Source organism: Strix aluco, chromosome 2 (assembly GCF_031877795.1).
Source record: "Strix aluco isolate bStrAlu1 chromosome 2, bStrAlu1.hap1, whole genome shotgun sequence".
Lineage (NCBI taxonomy): Eukaryota > Metazoa > Chordata > Aves > Strigiformes > Strigidae > Strix > Strix aluco.
In genome coordinates, this window is record NC_133932.1 from 131,001,360 (window position 1) to 131,023,421 (window position 22,062).

Here is a 22,062-nt window from a genome sequence, read left to right on the forward strand (position 1 = left end):
TACTGACAAAAAAGCAGTTTCTACAATTAAGACAAGTATCTGTGATCAGTGATGTCACTTCACAGTTTGGAAACATCACAATGCCTGTTTTCTTAGCTGTGGTTAACTAGGAATCTTATTCCATGTATTTGTGACCAAGACCCTGGTGACAATTCACAAAGACAATCCAAGCCCTCACTGTCTTTTGGCTGGGCTGCAACAAAACACTGTGAAGCTGGGCACAAATTCTCTTGTTTTTCCAAGCTTACTACAATTTGAACAGAAAGCTGTGGCACTCCCCTCTTCTCAGCACTGAGCAAGGATACCAGATCAGTCCTCCCCTCCCTGTGATGGCTCTCCATCAATAGATGGAGAATCAATATAAGGAGGTTTTTGGTCCTTGTCCAAGGGCAAGGAGATCATCACAAATTGCAAGAGAAGAGCAATATATGACAATTCTAATCCTCAAAGGTAACAGAAGTGTCCACTCTGAGTGTAAAGATATGTGTGTGTGTCAGGCACATTCCCCAGGTGGAAACAAAAGCAAGGAAGCCAACTAAGAAATAAAATTATACTGAATTAAGAAACAGCATTAATACACCCATAATGGCAGAAGATGGACTGTTTCAGACAGCAACATAGTCAGCATCCTGAATACTGAAAGCTCTAGTTACAGTCTTGTTGCTGACCTAGCAAATATGGGTACCCTGGGATCATTTACTGTCAAAAAAAAAAAAGTAGAAATCTCAAACAAAGAATACTGATTACATAAGTGGAGGCATATGTCTGTCATGAATCTTCCTACTCCTTAGGAAGAGACAAAGTTGTCTGTTTTGTTACCTCTGGTTTTCTACAAACGACCACAACACCAAAAAACGTGTGACACAAAACACCAGTCTGACGTAATGAATGACCTGAAATCTCTTAGAAGATCCTTTCAGTCCTTCTCGTTGTACTTAACAAATTCCACAACACACAGATCAAACTTCTTTTAGTGGTTCATTAAAAGAATAACGATTTAAAAGTTACCATTAGCTGTTTCCACCAGAGTTCCAAAAGCCTTCATCTGAGTAGACTTCAGATCCTCTATGTCTGTTACTCCTAATTTAATTTTTTTGCAGCTTGTACAGCAGTTGTTTGTCTTTTCTCAGAAAGAGACACCCTGACTACCTGAAAGTGCTGAGCTAAAAAAACCCAAAAATATACAGTGACAGGGCACATCATTTCAGAAAAGCAGGTAGGCTCCCCTACACTTCCGCAAAGAATTGGATGGCCTGGGAAACCTTCATCGCTTTAGTTTGTCCTTCCAGTGAAGAAATTTTATGCAGCTGCAGCAATGAACTGAACACCACTGTTGGGATTATAACTACATAGTAACAAGGATGACCTCCTGACAGAAAAGCAGAAGCAGTTACATGTATCAGCCAAGCAGAGGCTGAAGTGCTGAAATCATTCACAGGCACAGAGGGCCATTTAGTGGGGTCAACCATTTTTCCCCATTGGCATTGTGATGAAAGCGTGAGATTCAGCTGACCTGACATTTTTTAAACATGAGATATTTGAAGATATATTAAAAATTCAGTTTCACAACTCATCTGTAAAACTAGTCTTCTGGGTTTGGGGGGTAATAGGCACCTGACAGAGACATGAGACTGCAGATCCAGCCACAGATTACATCTCTGTGCTGCTACATGGGGGTGCTGCTCCATCAAACTGTTCATTTTGGATCAAGATGACAGAAATTGGAGAAACGTGAGCAAATAGTGAGACAATATTGATCAACAGGAGGAGAATGTCATATCAGGAATGATTGCTATGGCTGCAACTAACTCTCTTTTGGGCCAAAAGACAATTTTAAATATGAAATGATAGTCTCACAGATCTTTCTGAGGATCTCCTGTACACTGGAAGTGGCAATACCCGGAAAGTTCCTCACTGAATATGTCATGAAGAGCTGAGGAAGCAGACGTGGAGGTCAATCGCTAGAGAAGTACAAGAGTAAACGTGCAGAGAGGAGACATGCCATGACAGCCCTTAAAAGTAAGAGAAATAGAATGGTGTTGATATGGTGGAAAGGTGGAAGACAACAGAGGCTTCCAACAGTGAGGAAAATATGGTTAGAGAAATAAGCCTAGAAAATGATCTCTCTACAAGGCCATTTGGATGGGTAAATGGACCAAGATTACATAAGGAAAAAAAAGACATGCTCCTAAAGGCTCTTTTCAAGAAGGAAGGGAATGGCTAGGGGTGAAATTCACTCCTTCACAGTACATGAAGATATAGACAAATGCTTTCTTCATGATCCACCTAAATATTATAATGACAAATAAGCAGTAAATTGTCTCTTCTCTAAAACAGGGACACTTTCACTATAGCCTGTTACAGATTAAAGTGGGGTGATAGTTAACCACAGTCAAATGTGTAAACTGTACAAGCCAAAAATGCATAGTCTTGTGGTTCTAGCCGTGTTATTTGTAACTATATTATACATAAAAAATGTGGAGAGAAATGATATTTTCAAGCTGACATCTTCCCTTTAATTTCCCAGGTTGTTACATTTGGGATTGTATTTACTATTTGTTAAAATCTGCAAGTACCTGTCCCAGTTTATAAAAAAACTAAACAAAGCAGGAAGGATGTTTTCTCTTTCATATATATTTATCTTACTGAGCAAAGATATATGCACCTATCCAAGAAATCACTCCCAGGGTGATCTTTATATGATCCAGAAGTCTTGGGGTGATATCTTTCTTTATTCTTGGGAACTATTTAAGAAGCATTTTAATAAAGAAGTATTGGTAGACTGCAGAAATATATAATGGGCTCTTAAACCTCTCTATGGAGACCTGTGTCCTTTGCACGCGGAGGGCAGAGAATTCTCTTGCTTAGTTGCTCAGATTGGTGAATGATCAGAGTTAATAAACGTGTAAGTGAGACAAATCACTCTGAAATATTTTTAGAGTGAAACTTAACTAGAGTACATTCGTCCCTGAATATCAATTTTACAGAACTCTTACAGTTTTATAGGGCAAAGAACTATATTTTAAAGATTTGATGTATTTGTTTTTGCAGGTGGTTAAAATATAACTTCTCAGAATCTTATTAGAAACAATGAATTATATCACATACTCTTCAGAGCAACTGCTAACTTGTGGTAGAAGCCTGTTGGGACATTCTGGTATTTTTATGCAGGTAGTTTTTTCAGATTATGCTGGTATGCTCTTGTTAAAACACACCATCTTTTAGAAAAATTATTTTAGAAAAAATATGTTAAAATTGCAAGAACTTTTTGTTAAGTAATATTTTCACAGTATCTTTAACTACTAGATCTATCATTTTTGACCTTGATAGACAGAAGTAGAATTTACACAACAGTCTGACCTCAATGCTTATCGCAATAGAGACCCATTGCTTAATTAAAAGTTTGTCTAATTTTGTATGCTGGTTAATATTCAGGCAAACTTTCATTGGGAAAAATTATTGTTTCTGGTCCCTAGCAGCTGTTCTGGCTTGCTCCCAATCCTTTGCAGATGTAATAACAAATCTCAGATCAGAAAACTGCCTAGAGGTTGTTTGATAGGCATATTATATAAATGTGAAAAAAAAATAAAAACAAATAAACCTGCTGTGGTGGATGTGACTTTCATCATTGCTGATCTGGTTTAGTTTAATGCTGAGATCCCAGTTCTGTTCCCCCTCCCACCAATGTCAGTAGAAAACAATTACTAAACTAAATAAACAATTATTAAACTAAATCAAATCTCCCTGTCAGAAAGAACCTATCAGACAAGGCACACCAATACGATGGTGATATTAAAATAAAAGTGACAGGAAACAAAGGAAATGTCTTTTTTTGTGAGCATGTCTAAATCTATGCAAACACAAGGAGATAGCAGAAGCAGAACAATGTCTAGTTCCAAGATTTGCCCAGTGGGACAGAAATTGTCTGTTTAGAGAGTGGCACGACGTGCATGTTGCCCTGCTCTCGGCATCACAACTTCATCAGAAAACTCTCCTGTAGGGATGCGGGATGTGGAGGCCAGAATACTGCACTCTGGCTGGAGCATTTCTGTCCACAGGATGACACTGTTCTGCATACATACAACTTGGTTTAAAATGGAAACATTGGCCTGACCAGATTAAAACACGCTCAGAAGCAACTCTAAAGTGACATTTAACAGATGCACTGGCACTCAAGTTATTGACAAGCTACAGAACAAATAACAAATTTATAAATAGAGACCCAGTATGGATAAGACATTTAGCTGCAGCTAGTCATAAATAAGGTTTTTAATAACACAGTGTCTTTGCAGTTACCCATTTCTAAACATTAGTCAAACCATTTGAGAAGGCAAGTGTATAAAATAATCTCCGCACGTAAAGCATACTTTATTAATGCACAGAAAATAAAATTGCCAAGTTATTGTATATTAAAAAAAAAAAAAAAAACAACATGAAGCCAAGCTTCAGTATTGTTAAACGATTATCTTGTTATGGTTGTTACACATCCCTGGGTGCAAAAGAAACACAACTAGCAAAACACAAACCAAGATGTCACTTATACTGTACCCCTTAAAAAGACTGCTGCCTTCTTGAAGGAGAACTTAGTGCCAAATAGAATTACAAGGGAATTGGCTCTGGTACAAAATCAACCCACAGACACAAACTGCATTTGATCAGATAAATGTATACTGTAGGAGCTAAATCTAGTGAAGAAACAGACACATAAATCTGAATGTTTTGAAACCTTCTAATGAAACATTATGGTTGATCACACCTAATGACTCTTGCATATTAAGTATAATCACTTAAACAGAATCAGAATTGGCTCCTGGGAGTAAACCAAGCCATACACATTAAACTGTAGCCAGTTACAAACAGAGAAAACAAACAAAACTCCAGAGAAGAGACTGAATTTTAATAGGCACATATAGAAGGGTCTTGAAGGTCCATGTTTTTTAGACAAGCTGTTAGTGTGAAACAGATTAATGGTTTGATAATTGCTCCAGGCAGAATAATTTTTAAGTAAGGGTTTTACTACTGGAACTTTTAACAAGCCAGCACTTAAAGGACAGAGAAGTAATTACAATGTTTATAATAGCTGGGTACAAGGATAGCAGACATTCCTGAAGCAAGCAGAAATAGGATTCATTTTGCACTCTGCAATTGACTCTCTGCAAAATGAGCCTCTAAACATAAGAAATGCATGGAACAACAGGAATTAAATGAAGAACTGGAATCTTTGGGGACCATCTTAAAGCAATGATATCACACTGCAGTGAATGTAGGCTGTGCATGTGAGATTGGTATGTGATGACCAAACTTGCACAGTAATTGCAAATTATTCTTGTTCAATATGCTAGAAGTATCTGCACCATATGCCCTATAAGTAAATAGTCTTTTCATGCTATGATACAGGGACAAGCAGACCTTCGGCTACCAGATTTATATGTAAGCATGACAGCAGAGTGTTCTTTTCTTTCACCTCAATTTTCCATCTGAATAAAGGTCAAAACACTGCTGACCAGAAATAAGTAGCACTGGAGACCAAACTAATGAAAATAGAGGTTAAAACAAGGGCAAATTTATGTCTTTTAATGAGTGTCTGGAGCTGAGCACAAGCCTGTAGCTTCAAGCAGTGTTACTATTGTCATAGCTAAAGAGCAATTCAATTTTTGTTTTACCAGATGGATACCTCCATCTAGGTACTTTTATGTTCTCCATTATTGTATTTTCTGAACATCTCACAGTTTTAATTGTATCTATGCACACAACATTTAATCGAGAGGCATCCTTTATCTAGTGACTGTTTAACGCAATGCAGAGCCCTGTGAGGGCAGAATGCTTTTTCCCAGGCAAGTGACCACTTGCTAAGCTGAGGGGCCAGGCTCAGACCTACAAACCTGCTCTCAGACTCCATAACCCACTAACTCAGCTGCACAATTGCAAAGCTTTAACAGCAGAGATGGAGAGTGCCTTTCCCCAGCCTTATCTGGAACATGGTAGGGTGAGAGCACTCTTCTGAGCAGTGGAAGACCTGAATTTAAACCACTTCCAGCTGAATTCCTATCTTACATTTTCTAGGGGTGAAAAGAAATCTCTCCAATAGAGACAATTTAAGAGCCCTAATTTCAAGAAAATGCTTTCAAGCTGTGAATACTGGTCTTATAAAGCTTGCTCCAAAGAAGTAATGAAGCTCTTTGGCAGAGGCAAAATTACAAACAAACCCTGTCTTCATGATTTTCAGCAGCAGATTGGACACATCCCCAGTCAGCATGCTAGCTGAGGTGAATACCATGCTGAATGTTTACAAAATAAGGTAATGCTGAGTTTCCCAGCACTGAGCACTTTCTGTGCTTCTAGTCCAAACAAATTAAGATTAGACTTGCAAAACAGCTAAAGCACCCATTATACAGCCTTGCCCTTTTCTTACTCTTCCCTAAGCATCTGCTCCTGGCCCTTGCTGGAAGTCAGGTACAAGGGCAAGGTAATTGTTGCTTGGTTTAAGCCAATATGGGTGCTTTATTACTGTGACTTGAAATGACTCAGCTTAAAACTAGTTGAGATCCTGTGAAACTCCAAAGGCACATTATCTTTGTAGGGTCAGCTCTCCACAACCATGTTCTCAAGGTAGCTACCTGGCATTTGCTTGTTCCCAAATGAGCTTGTCTGTACCATATCAATCAGCTCAATGCCTAAGCACCATCAGCATCCACAAAGTACATATTCCTGGCATAACTTCACAACCTGCTCAGGTATCTCCTCCCCTATATGCCACCAGCCCTCCTGCTGAACGCAGCATCCTGAATCCCCTCAATGCAGTTTGAGAGCAATGAACATATGGCTCCTGTGACAGTGCCTTACATTCTAGCCCTTTGGAGTTCTTAATATTTTCTGTTAAATTCTCCCCCTTCCATATTTGCATATACATGGTGGCAACAATGTGGAGGTTGAAAAGAGTTGAGAGAAAACAGGGAGAAGGGCTTTGTATCTATGACTCTTCAACACTGATGTTTGGACACTTGCTGGGGACTGATGATTCCACCCTTGGGTATGCCAAAGATGACAAGATATGCTATACTTTAATACTCATCAGAGCAGTAGTAATTATAAACTCTAGGCTACTGAGTCATGTGTCAGCACTCTGTCCCAATAAATATTTAATTAGCCCATATAAATTGGCAACATCCCAACAAGAAAAAGCAAAGTAATACCTGCTGGCATAATGCATAGTGCACTCTCATGGGTGAGAAGAGCACTATCAGCTCCTCTCTGGTCAAGAAGGGAGCTGAATATGGATTTCCACATCTTTGGAAAACACACTAACCAAATAACTTCTTCACAAGGAAAATTGTATCAGCAGTGCCTTTACACACGTTGCAAGACAATTCTAGTGATGGTCTTATTTACAGAAAAATGATCGTGGTCCTGAACCTTAATCGGAATAAGTTATCTATGTCTTAATGAGGCAGATTTTAAGAGAACGACATCTTGCCCCATTTCTGGAGTTCATTACTTGTTAGTTTATAGGTGTGTTCTCTTTTTTGTGGACCTTAATCCTGGACAACAATTTCTTCCCATGCAGTGCACCATAAGATATGGTCCTTAACTGATATCTGGACACAGTGAAATACCTCAGACACTATAATTCCCACTTCCCTTTTGTGACTCAGTTCTCAAGTTCTCCTCTCAAACCTCACATACAGTCCTTCAAGACGTACCCAGAAGAGCAAGGAATTAAAACCTGCAGTTACCGAATCCTGAGTTAGTGTTTTCATTAATAAACAAATCTTGCAGGGTAGTTTCCAGGAAATTTTTTTATATACATGTAGATACAGAAAGATACATAGTGCCTGTGCTGTCAAGATGAATTGCCTTCCACAGTGCCACAAGACTTTTTGTTTTGGAAACTAAAATACTCCATACCTCTAAGTACAGCTCCTTTGAGGAGAGTCTAAGCCAACTAAATATTTTCTTTCCCAAAAGACCAGGTTTTTCATTAGGACCCAGCACTTGTTGTTACATGGGCATATTACCTAAAATGACAACACTGTTGAGGAAGAGCAGGTCACAAAAGTAATTTTAAAAGAGCGAAAGACAGGCAGAGAAACGGGAAGCTCATTTTATTATATATGACTAGTTAAACATACGTTTAAGTGCTTTTTGGAACAGGACTGAATAAACTGTTTTACTGTGAACTGAACAAAAACTAGTGGGTTATAACTGCAGCTAGAGAAACTCCAGTTTGTCATCAGGGAAGACTTTCTATCGGTGAGGGAATAAGTTACCTGGAGAAGTTGTTGGCTTTCCACAATGAGAGGTTTTAAAGAACAGATTAGACAAACATGTCAGGAACAGTTCGAATAGAATTGATCTGCCCTGGGGCAAAAGAATGGACAAGCATTTTTTAGATCTTCTTCAGAGCTATATTCTGGAGTTCCTACATCATGACTAACATGTTGGACTTTTTCATTTATTACCTGATACGTCACATTCCCTGCTTGCTGTATGAATAAATGAAACGAATAAGAGCATTCACAAGTAGAGCCTAGTAAGCATTTTTAGTGACTACTGAAGTTGCCCCAAACACTGTTTCATTGATTCTGAATATCCACCCATTTAAATTGATTTTGTCAAGTTGGATTTACAGGAGGGAAAACAAGGGGAATAGATTCACGTACACAAAAAAAATCATATATGTTCTTCTTTATTATTAACTAATACCCCACCCACTGAAATTATTTTGGTCTATGATATTTACATCTCTGCCAGATACATTGCCACATGTATTTAGTTTCTGTACAGGGTGAAATGCAATAATAATACGATGGTAGGTAATATTGCATTTTGCATCTGGAAACATTGATGTCACCTATTATTCGAATGACCAACAAAGCTGTTAATGGTAGAGTAAAAAACAAGGATGTGGTGTTTAAATACATAGGCCATACCAAAACATTTATTGATTTCATGAGGACAAGTTGCTTCTTAAGGGTCAGTACCTGAACAGGACAGAGTTTAACTACAAGAATGCAAGTAAAAAAACTGGGGAGAAAAAAAAAAAAAGAAATCAGTAATTATCACTGAACACAAACGTGTTTTGTTAATTCCATTGTTTGTAGCCACGGGGTGCTATGTGGGGTCATTCATGCTGAAAATTTGGATGCAATTGGTTCTGGCACATACAGTGAGCTAATACATTCCCCTGACTTTTCACTTGCTTTTACAAAGGCCATTCAAAATTACAGTCTCTGAGTTTGGGAGACATCTCTCTTTTCAGGCAGAATGATGGGAGGTTATAGGATGGGTCATGACCCTTTCATGTCTCTTAATTGATGAAGATCCAGTCTCAGTACGCTGTAAGATCTAGCATCAGTTTGTTACAAACCACTGTGCTGATCACAGATGCAGGTGAGAGAGTTGAGAGGCCAGCCATCTCTGTATGACAAATTTGTACAGTGTTGCAAACAAAAATCTAAAAACTTTTCTGTTATCTAGAAGTCTACACTTTTGGAAAAGCAAATATATCCATACAAAGGAGGGGTTGCAGGATATCTGACCCGGACAGGGAAAGCAGCTTTCCTTTTTTATCAACAATTAAGATTGGAACAAAAATACAGAAAAAGACCCAATTTATATAGAAAATTAACATATAGACAGTGAAGGAAGGTTTGAAGTGGAAGGCATGAAAGGGAGGTGGCCTCTGGACTGAATGATCATACTTGGGCTTTTATTGCAGAGGAACACTGCATGAAAAAGAGGAGGATTTTCTTTCCACATTTGGAACGTGCAATTGAGGATGGAAAAGGAAAGTACAAAACCATCATTTCCCATAAGGAATAGACCATGAATAAGAATTTATGTGATGTATTAGATTATCCAGTTACATTTTCATAAGGCAATTTCTCATAGAAAGCAAAGTACTGTATTGGATTTGTACAGCAGCTGGTACATTCAGCATGTGTTAATCAGTTCTGACTTGGATCTGCCGATAGTACATTGTGCTGTTGAAAGGAAAAAACACCAAAAGCCTACACTTCCAGTCTGCTTTGCATGCAGCTGGACCCTTAAAAAATATATGATTTTTAAAGGGACTAAACATCTTGTGCACCCATTAGACTGATGAAATTTATGGATAGACAGCAAATTTGAAAATGCAGGACTCAATCATGTTGACTGCCAGCACCTTGGCTTAAAATGACTATTCCGTGTTCTATGAAATAGTTTTCTATTGTTTTGCTTTAAATCAGAACATAATTTTCATAAGATAGGCAAAGTTTGGAGTTAGCCCTATATATTCTATTATTCTCATCATAGAATTTGGAGTTTAAATTCCCCTGGACAAGAGTAGCAGCACACCTCTTAGACAGCGATGAGTTTAAGGAAGATGGGGTTGAGGGTCAGATGAGGCCAGAATGAAAAGAGAGTATGTGATCCACTGTCTTTCTCAGGTGCTTCAAGAGATAACATGCTGGAATACATTTTCACCATTTAAAAGTGTATAGCTTTGTAAAAAAAAAAAAAGACAGAGACTAGCTAGCTGTGTCTTCAAGTTGGGACTCAAATGTTAAATCATTCATGGGATATTTCCTACACTAATGTTGAGACTCATTTGTTCTGATTTCACTCAATATCAGAATGCTTGCTCTCATTAATTCTGCAAGCTTCTTTTGCTAATTAATTTTTACAGTAAATGTCTTCATTTCTTCAGAGAGTTTTGCTCTAGATGCCTGCAATTCTGATTTATCTTTTTAAAGAATCACATATAAAATGTCATGTAGAACTACAATTTGTTTCTGGGTTTTACATCTGAAAAAAAGAGGAAAGCTCTTAAAAATAGTCATGCCTGTAGAAAGTGCTTTAGAACAACTTTTAAAACTTGAAATTCCTTTCAAACCATAACAACAATGGAAATTTTTATACATTTCCCTGATCTTTGATTTTGGTCTGGAGATTTGCAGTTTGCAGTCCATGCCCACTCTATTTCTGTCTCACTGTTTAAGAACAGAGAAATTCATTGCTTGGTTCTGTGGGTTTTGGCTTTGTCTTTGAAGTACAAACATGGTGGGAGGCAATTAGTTTAGATTGCTAATTTAGTTGATAATAATCTGGAGGCAGGCAGATTAGAGCCAGTGGTGACAAAGCGAGGTTTTGAATCCTTCCACTGGTTACAGAAGAAAAGCAAAGGTGTATAACCTTCTTCTACAGATCTATTCCTAACACAGAGACCATTTTGGTTGGTATCTCTGCGCACTTGAGCTATGGAAAAGTTCAGTCCAATGTCGGTTCGAGAAATATGAAAAGTCCTGTTAAAATCTTTACACAGGATACAATCCCTGGAGTAGTAATAACCTCAATGGTTATTAGCAAGTGGAGGAGATACATTCTCTTTTGGGGGTAATCACAGACACCAAGTATCAGGTAAAGTACACCAAGGATGAGAAAAAGAAAATTTTTTACTCCCCCTTTGGCAGATGGTGATTGAAAGGATGAAGAAGTGAGTGACATATTCAAGGTCAGAGGGATAACACTATACATCTTCCATACCCTTATCTAATTCCTTAATTGAGGACATTCTTTCAATCTTATAAATCATTGCATTGCCTTTCTCAGGCTTGAGACATCTCACTGATTATATGTATTTTAAATCTTAATCTGTTAAATTACCTCTTGGTTTTTCTGCAGATTTTCATGGTCTGTAGCAGATGTTGTCTTCTCCCATTTCTCTGCAACTTGATTTGCTTCTTCTATTTTTTGCTCATAGCTTTTCTGGGAATTTAGCAGTGTCACTTCATAAAATTCTTGAATATCTGTTTGTAAAAAGGAACAAGTAAACGACATTATTTGACATGTTGGCTTTTGAATCCCTGATGTTTTTCTTTGGCTGATACATACTTATACATTACCATCATAATGATAAACACATATTACATTTCTATCAGAAAGCACAGATATGCAAATTTGGTTTTTAAATGTCAATGAGATTCTTGAGGTATACTCTCATTTTAAAGAGGTCTTTATAAATAATTTCAAAGAAGTAAAGGAACAATATTTATAAGAAGAGTTTCAAAAAACACATAACATGCACACCTGAACAATATATGTAGAACAGACCCTTATACAGAGAAAAGTAAGCCACAGATCATTTTAACTGGCAAACTAGAAATTTACAGATGTAAAATACCCTAAGAGAAGCTTCTTGTCAGACACCCATCCCAGGCACCTGAGCTACTCCCAGCCATATCTGCAGGTGCATTTGGGAATTTTTTCAAGTGGGATGCAAAATTTGAAGGAATCATTTGTGATCATCGCTTCAAACTGATGTCATTCAGAAGTGACTGGTTAATGTTTGGTTTGAACCAAGAGTAAGCAACAAGCCAGGTCTTAATATCCTGTTCAGATGTTTCTATCACACTTATTTCATGGGGTATGAACAGACATACAAGGTCCAGCAGCAAAACTACTTTCACTGAAAACTGCGCATGTAATGACCTAAGAAGAGGGGAAAAAAGTGTTTCCCTTCCTTGGGGCAAGAAGTTTTTAGTCAGATAGTCACATGTAGGAGGTAACATATCGTCTAACGGAGATATTTGACTCACCAAAGAAGAAAAAACCATCACATTTTAATTAAGAACAATGGGCAGGCTTTCTCATGGATAAGAAAGAAAGAAAACCATTCCAGGGAGAAAGATTGCATCTTCCTGAATACACCCTTGGACTTCAAAGGAGGAACTGTTTATAAAAACTATCATGCTTTCAATGAGTGTGTCTCTAATGGGTGCTACCTAAAGCATAAAGAATGTGGGAAGGCATGACCCTCAACAAGTAGGTGTCAGGAAAGGCAAAGAAAAGGACAGAGAAACCTTGCTGGTATTAGGTGAAGAAATTATAGAGAAAAATCAAGCTTATTGTACTTACAAAATGTCTTTCATAAACATTTGTGTCTGTGGATTTTATTTTCTATTTTGTGAAGAAATGTTCTGTTTGCATGTTATCTGAAATTGGATTGAATTAATAGTAGCCCCAAGGTAAGCAGACAATCAGAAAGCATTTCTTAATGCAAGCTGTGATAAACCTATACCTGACAATATCAGGAGACCAGACACCCCAAGATGCTTCAGCATGTCTAAAAATAAAGAGTATGTTCCCCAGGAAAGCTTCTTCAATCAGAAGAGAAAAAACTTCCAGCATTAACTATAGAGCCTGTCTGGCAAAGAGGAAAATATTGGAATTGTGTCTGAACTTCAGAGGCAGCCAAGGATTTTGTCATACAGGGCCAGATACCACATCTGGGCCAGGAAGACATCGGTTCTAACTATAATAAATAACCTGCCATGAGATACATCTGCATTTTCTGTTGCATGTTGTCACACACAATAGGAGACTGAACTGGATTGCATGTGACAAGCAGAACTAAAGGAGCAGGAGGAGGCACAGAGATGCACACAGCAGAGAAACCCTGATTTTCTGCATCTTTCAAGGTCCAGTCAAAAGCAGTGAACTTGGTCTGTGCTTGTCCTCATGTTAAATCTCCAGCCAGATCTCTGAGTCACATTTCCCTCTTTAGTAACAACTGAAAATGAACTTCTTTTCTAACTCCTTTTACAGCTTTCCCAATCATTATGTCAACCTCCAGCCACTGACATGCTGGAGGGAAGGGATGTGCCATCCAGAGGGACCTGGACAGGCTTGAGAGGTGGGCCCATGCAAACCTCATGAAGTTCAACAAAGCCAAGTGCGAGGTCCTGCACATGGGTCGAGGCAATCCCAACCACAAATACAGGCTGGGCAAGGAGTGGATTGAGAGTGGAGAAGGACTTGGGGATACCAGTGGATGGAAAACTGAACATGAGCCAGCAATGTGCGCTCACATCCCAGAAAGCCAACCGTGTCCTGGGCTGCATCAGAAGAACGGTGGCAATCAGGTTGAGGGAGGTGATTCTGCCCCTCTACTGCTCTGGTGAGACCCTAGCAGGTGGGTGGAACTAGATGGTCTTTAAGGTGCCTTCCAATTCAAACCATTCTATGTTTCTATTTCTCATGTACAATGGGGAAAATTAATCAGAAATTTTAATTTTAACATTAATAACTGTGATCCATAGTAAGTAGATACTAACTTCTATTTCACACATTCATTTGCAGGAATTTCATATTGCTAAGAACATTTAATTCCACGATTAAAACTAGGACCTACTTTTAAAATTAAAAACTATAGGTTAGTTGCAATGAGAATGGAAGTTTCTCCATTCTTGATCTGTGGAATTTTTTTATGGTCATTTTGAACACTCATAGTACAATTCCAAACAGTTGTAATATATGGTTTGATGCCAGGTCAATTTGTATTGCAACTGCAAGTAAAACATATCAGGCTAATATGTAATTATCTCTAGATAAATACTTTGCAGAAATAAACCAGAAATTGCCCTCTGGCAGTGGCATTCAGCTGGCATAGCTGTCATCATCAGAGTATTAATGGGTTGACAGTAGTCACTCAAGGAGTAGCAGAACAGTGCTTTCACTCTAACTTTAAAGACTGCCTTGCCCTAGTGTTTTCATTAAAAATAATGTGAGCCACATTTGCATGTGTATGCATGTGTGCAAAATAAATATTAAAAACTCAGTCTCTTTGTAAAGGTCCTTATCTATTCTGAGGAGGCCGTGGGTTGCTTTCACTGGAATAATGATCACTGGTGTGAAGAGAAGAGCATTTCAATGTACTTATGAAGTTACAGAAGAAAGCACAGAGGATTCACTTAGTTGGTTGCTTTGTTATTCCATAAGTTAAAATTGCCATTTCTATGGAACAAGGGCAGCCAGCAACTTGCAGTCAATCAAGGTTAGCAGAGAATAGTATCTGTAATTTGCCCTGAGTAAAACCTGCTCTATGGTGTTATCTCCATTATGTGAGAGGTGCAATCATACTAGGAAGGAAAAAAGGATGAATACTACTGAGGCTGGGAAAAGAGGTGATGTGATCAAGCAGATGTAGAATCAAGCTTGAAGCCAGGGTCATAAAAAGTAGTTGTGAAAGCATGGTAATTGTTATCTAAAATGACCAAAATACAGTCTGTCTCCTAGTTTGGGCCTACAGGAAGATAATTCAAGAAAGAGATTAAGATCTTACACAAATTAAATCTGTCCTGAGTATTTCTTGGCACTATAGTCCCTCTCCTCCATGAAAACAAGTTCAGATTTCATTTAGAAATGGCAATATTACTATTGATGAACTCTGTGTGCACAAAACACCTCTCCCGGTGAGCTGTTCAAATCTCTGTACCACTCCAAACATTTTGTTAAGCAATGAATTCATGTTTGTTTAAAGTGTCTCTGAATCTCACTGGATTTTCAGTCCAACTGAATTTGTTCATTTACTTCTTAAGAGATTACTTTATTAAATAAACTCTGCTTGCTCTTCCTTTAGCCTAGAAAAAATGTTTTGTCAGTTTTGCTGTATAAAGATAAATTGCACACACAAAATTTTATATATTCTAATATGAAGTAATCCTAAAGATATCATGATATATTTTGGGTAATTCCATCACTGGGGAGTGGGAAAACAAATTTTCTTTACATCAGCATGGTAGAGAACACATCAGTATCACTTTACAAATGCCCATGGACAAGTATACCATACATCACTGCATCTGTGCTCTGCAGGCAAGCTCTAAGGACTTCCCTTCTCCTTTCTTGCAGACCTGTGCAAGAGTGAGCAAGGTCTAATCTTTATAGATATTCAGGGAGCACTTTTACTAAAGCTGGATCCATTTCTCAGTGAAGTCTTGTTTTCCTTACTACCATTTAAAAAAAAAAAAAATTACTTAGGCTCAAATTTGAGTTGTGCTCACTCTTACCCTCTTACCTTTTTTTTTTTTTTTAAGAAAATGCAAACAAAAAAATTTGGACAAAGAATCAGAACTGGAGAAGACACATTGTTGTATTCACATAGAAGAGCAAACTTTCTTTCAGTCAGCAGCCACATAGAAAGAAAAACGTATGATCTGACAAAACTGAATAGGTTGCCTAAACTCTGCCACTTTCTGACTTGTGAGTGATTGGTGCTGCAGTGCTGCAACCATTATTCCAGTGGAGTTTCTGATCCAATTTATATGCATCACAATATCCATTTGCTATAGGAACACTTTACAAATCTTATAGCAAAGGGGTTAAATAACATGAAAAGACAAAAATGTTGAATAGCCTAAACTACTTTGTCTTCAGTGACCATGGGTTTTCACCAGCATTCTAATGAGGAGAAGTAAGATAAAGCAATAGAATTCCTCATTCATCTGTAAGCACTTCAGCACCAGAAAGATAGAAGTAAATTGAAGGGAATTCAGACAAAGACAGATGATTAAAGGTCTGAAAGGACTAACTTTTGAGCAAAGATTAAAGGAAGAGAATAATAATAACATACACTTTCATACTTCCTTTCATTTCAAAGCAAAACAAACATTAAGAACCATATAGCATTGGCTGAGAAAATTGCACAAGGCCTCAAAGAGAAGCAAACCAGCAGGGTTGAAATGTGGAAGCCCACAAATGAGCACACCAGGTGTGTCCATCCCTTTGTGATCAATAACCCACTTACAGTGGCTTCAGAATCACCAGTGGATTCAGGACAACGTTATTCCATTTTAAAAAGTCCTCTTGGCAGGGAAGGCTAGATGCAGCTGCACGAGCAAATCTGGAACAATCCCCTGGTGTGCTAGGAACGAAGCAGAAGCCCCTCACTCCTCCAAACTTTCTCCCTTATTCTAGATACTTGCTGGTCTGATTTAAAGTCAGAAGGGACAGGTGGCCAGCATTTGCTCCTATTTATGCATTTGGTGCCCTCTCTACTACTAACCTATCTTCAGCTGTGTAAATCAGCAAAATCCAGCTGGTAGCCCCAAGGCTGAATTATATGAGATAGCTTTGGCATGTGTATGATTTTCACCTACACAGAGAAGCACTGGCAGGTACCAAAAGCATGTCAGCACTTTCACACACATTCAGAAATTTAGCTATCAAGGCACCTGTGTCCCAGTGCACCAAGCAGCTGGGATTACCCCAATATATCTCTTTAACACCAGCTAACCTATAGCTGCACTTTGCATGTACTGAATGGATGCAAAGGATTAGGAAGTGAGAATATCCAAAGATGGGTTTTTCAAGGCAGTAAGGTACAAAATGCAGAGGCTCAACTTGAGCTGGTAGAGGTTTACAGTGAGGATAGGTTTGTGGGGCACCAAACTCAGGATTCAGAAGACAGGGGGCATAAAGGAAACCAGAGGTGGAGAGAAAAATCTCTTGTACCTCTTCTGCATTTAAAAAAATAAGGGGAGGAAGAGGAAAGTCTGTATTCCAGTAACAAACAAGCTGATGCCAGGCTTTCTGATACCATCTATATTTTATAGAACACAAACAATTAGGCTTAAAAGGATAATCCTGTACGTCGCTTAGCCTGAAGCTGTACTGCATGTGTCAGCAAATGCTGCCTTCCCGGTGACTTGATGGTACCTGTGGCCACTTGTAAGAGAGAAGTGCAAACTATTCCATGCACTAAACTTTATCCAAAGTCCACTGAACTTGCAGACACGTACCCACCACAGCATACTTTGACCTCCAGAGAGTACACTGTGCTGATGGCTGTTCCAAAAGCTGTTACGTTCATCTGTGCTTAGCAATGAGAGAGGATTTCCTTGTGACATACATCTTGCTGCCACCCCTCTTCACTCTGTGTAGATGATGTCTTGAGATCATTTAGAAATGGCACCAATATTCTGGTATCTGCAGTAATTGTCTGTTGCTTCTGCAGATAGCTGTACATTTTTGCAATTAACTGTAACATCATTAACGTAGAATCTCATTACCCAAGAAATGAGTTCTCTGTGCATCATATTTTTGTAGACTCAAACTCGGAACTGGAAAAAAAATTCTGTAGGATAAAAAGAAAAGGTTTTTTTTCTCCTCCTTCTAGAGGTCCTTAGCCATGGAATTCATTTTTCCTGTGCTGTGCCAGTGCCCTGACTTGCTTTGCGGTATACCTCCCATCTGTTTTTGCAGGGCATTCAGGGACAAGGTGGAATGGGGGTCTAAGGCAACACAAAAACACAAGCTGTTTCCTTTCCGGGAAATTTGGGGCAGTGATTTTGTCTATGTGTAGGATAGTGTCTGATATGTACCTTTTAATGTTGTATAACCCAGCACAAATGGCTACCGTCTGGCAGAATGCTACAAATCAAAATAAAGTCAATTGTTACAGGGTCTTGCTGCAAGTCCTTTTTTTAACTAAGGGAACATTACAGCGTACGTCTAAATGGCATCATTTATATCCTGGGGAGCAGATTATGCTGGGTCAGCTTCAGCCATCTGGTCTGAATTATTAGGTAGGAGTAAGGAGGATTGTGCAGGATGTTGTTCAAGAAGGAAAACTGATTCACACAGTAGAAGTAGCAGGAAAGTGAACAGAGATCGTACCAGCCTGCCAGTAGAGCTTTAAAGGCCCTGCCCAGGGAAGCAGTCCAAAGAGAGGTTAAATAACATACTTCACCAAACACAACTATGTTTTGGGTTTTTTTCAAGTAAAATGTTTCCATATTGAGTAAAATAGCCATTATAAGAGAGAGAAAATTAAAAGTAAGAGAAGAAAAAAGCCTTAAATTGAAATTGGGTGAGTTTTCAACTAAAGCAGGACTATGGCACAGACCCTATGTGAGAAATGGCAGATCTCCAGTTATCAAGCTGATACATAGCTTTACAGTCATGGTGAGCTCAAACCTGTCCCCATTAGCATCCCTCAGTGCAGCAGCAGTCAAAAATGCCTTTCCCATTTCAGTTGTATCTCATCCCCAGGGCTCCACACATATTTGCCTTGGGTCTAATAAAGGTGGCGTGAGATTCAACATTTTTTTTCAAGAATTTTTGCAATTGGCAGGGATAACAGCAAGATATGTCAGGTCAAAATGAAATTTTGGAGCCCTGTGGCAAGGTTTTCAAACATAAGCTTTTGGTGCATGAGAAACATAGATGCCAACCCAACAGCAAGAGTTACCGCAGAAGAGAACAGGTTCTCTGTTGCAATCAGGCAGTGAAATGGTGCAGTGCAAGCCAGGGAAGCAGTCTTCTGCCAAATGCCTGCAGTTGATAAATATTCCTAAATCTATTAAAAGCAGCATACTCCAGTAGAACATGTACCAATGTAGGCAGCAAGAAATACAGTTTCTGTTATTAAACTGTCTTGATTCTTGAGCTTCAGCAAATCCCTTCTATTTGGCTTAGATAATTTTCTGAGGTCCCTTCCAGCCTAAATTATTCAACAATCCTATGATCATTTGTGCATCTAGGTTGTAAGCTCTTTGAGGCAGGAACCATTACTAAGCAGGTACATACCTGAGCAAAATTATATCTTTTTATCAAAAAAGCTCTGAAACACTCTACATGCTGCAATTAATAGTTAGTAATTAATGACCGTTGCAATAGTTATTTAGATATATGGAAAAAAAAAAATGTTCTTGAGTTCTTCTGGCTTTGCTGTACAATAGTATCATGATTGGTTTTTGTAATATACCCAAAATACAATCACAGCTCTCCCAAACTTCTCAGCTAGGAATATCTGCCTCAAAGGCAGCTGTCCAAAATCCAGAGAGAATAAAATATTCAGCACAGATTGCTGTGCACAGAGAAGACAAAATAATTGCTGCAGCCTTCTCTATGTGAGCGATGTTTATGTTAACAAGTGAAAACTAGAAACCATTAAGTCAGACAGTAAAGTCAGTATATAAGCCTGCTCAGTGATGACATTGAGTGTCTTACTACACTTTTGCCTATATATTTTAACCTCTTATTCATAAATAAGCATCTCAGTCTGGATCTGAGCATTCGCCATAGGTGGTATGTTATGATTAACATCTATGGTTGTTAATTGTGTTTCCAATGGATCAAGAAAAGAAACTAAGACAGATTCAATAATGCACAGAAACACAGTTGAAAGTGGGCACGGTAATTAGTAAATTATTATATATGTTTACTATTAAATTAGTAAATGTGGCACTCAGTTCTTCTCATTATGTTTCTGAAGCTGCAGAAGAGCAGAGCAGCAAACCCCAAATCCTGAGGTGAGGCTTCATTTTAAACATGCTAGCCAGGGCCTGCAGACCAATGCACAATCTGCGAGAATCAGAGCAGGATCAAAAGCACACGCTGGCTGTTTGCACCTCCAGACAACCAGGCATATAACTGAACCTGTCCCAGGATTTTTTCCCATAGAAAATCATGTACACAGAATGTGCTGTTAATTTTACTAAGTGTTCAAAGGTGACAGCTAAGGAAGCACTAAGAGGCCAAGGCAAGGTTTCCTGTGCTTCAGAACAGACCTTTCATAAAATGACAGTTTCCTTTGAAAAAGGATGGTTTGTATCAAGTTCTTTTCCTATAAGCTTAAATACACACCTTCAGCTTTTCTCAGCACTGTGTATCGCTCTGCGTGTAGTAGTCAGAGACTGTGAAAGTTATTTACGGACAACAATAACATATACCTTCGGGAAGAAGCTTTATTCACTGTGTGGAGCATTAGATGCAAAGCCATTACTGGAGAGATTTTCCCTTGTTTCTGTGCAGCAGTTAACAGTTATTACTGTGCATTTCTGATCCTGTCGGAGGATCATGCAGCCCCAGTGTGGGTCACAGAACTTAGGAACAGACTTTCATCTGAATTGTTCCAACATGCGCTTAAACAACTGTAACAGAGAGTCAATACCAGAAACCTGTTCAGTTATATAATTTGTTTATCGTGTAATTTTGTTTGTTGTTCAAGTGCTCGAGATAGGATTTCTTTAAATAAGGATATTAGGAAAATTTTTCATAATTTGACTGTAAATATACAATATCGACAATGCAGGTATATTTTCATATCTGAGGCAGCAGCAATAGGAAAAAAAATAGCTTATATATTTCCTCACTTTTTTTTTTTTTTTAATCTTGGAAATGAACCAGCTGCAAAGCCCATTTCCCACAAAATATGGAGGGAAATACTGCATACCAGACCAGACCCAGAAAAGGATGCATCATTCTATAATCCTTTCTAAGTCAGATTGGTTTTATATAGGTTTTTCCACTGCAGCTGCGCATAAATATGTTGGGCGTAGGTACGGGAAATGGAAGATCTAGTTCTTAGAGCACATGTCTTGGGACCTGCAGGCTTTGGGGTAGCTGCAGATACTCAGCAGCCCAGCCAAGGGCCACCCATCAGATACCTCTCAGCAGCACTCAGTTTGCTGAAACTCTAAAAAGCAGAAAGATCTGCCTCCCTATCTTACTCCCTCAGGTGTTTTGCTCCAACGCAGGAGGCAGCACAAGCAGCTGGGACTGCTTAGAAGGCAAAGGGGTCAAGTTACAGCATTTGACCAGATCTGCAGCCCCCAGGTGCCAACCCAGGCTGATAGCACTGGCCAGTGGCTTCACACACCACATGTGCCAGCAGTTCCTCCAGGCTGGGCTGAAGCAGCCTTAAGGCAAGCACAGAAATCCTGGGGGAATTAGGAACAAAGTGATTAAGTCACCTCAGGATAAATCGTAGCTGTTCACAGATTCAGCTCACTGACTGTAACCCCTCCTATGCATTCACAGAATCACAGAATCACACAGAATCATTCAGGTTGGAAAAGCCCCTTGGGATCATCGAGTCCAACCATCAGCCCTACTCTACAAAGTTCTCCCCTACACCATATCCCCCAGCATCTCATCCAAATGATCCTTAAACACATCCAGGGATGGTGACTCCACCCCCTCCCTGGGCAGCCTATTCCACTGTCTGACCACTCTTTCTGTGAAAAATTTTTCCTGATGTCCAGTCTGAACCTCCCCTGTTGCAGTTTAAAGCCGTTCCCCCTTGTTCTGTCACTAATCACCTGTGAGAAGAGACCAGCACCAACATCTCTACAATGTCCTTTCAGGTAGTTGTGGAGAATGATGAGGTCTCCCCCCAGCCTTCTCTTCCTCAAACTGAACAGTCCCAGCTCCTTCAATCTCTCCTCATAGGATCTGTTCTCCAGGCCCTTCACCAGCTTCGTTGCCCTCCTCTGCACTCGCTCCAGCACCTCGATA

At 39.0% G+C, this 22,062-nt stretch overlaps 1 protein-coding gene across 11 annotated transcripts in view; it reads right to left on the reverse strand.

The window, feature by feature from the left end:
• DLG2 (discs large MAGUK scaffold protein 2) overlaps nucleotides 1-22,062 on the reverse strand; it is a 1,053,560-nt gene that overhangs the window by 914,333 nt on the left and 117,165 nt on the right. For all 11 annotated transcript variants that reach the window (XM_074816343.1, XM_074816342.1, XM_074816341.1 and 8 more), the window contains one exon: nucleotides 11,647-11,789. In XM_074816343.1, the coding sequence (XP_074672444.1) occupies nucleotides 11,647-11,789 (143 nt within the window). The remainder of the gene's footprint in view (nucleotides 1-11,646; nucleotides 11,790-22,062) is intronic.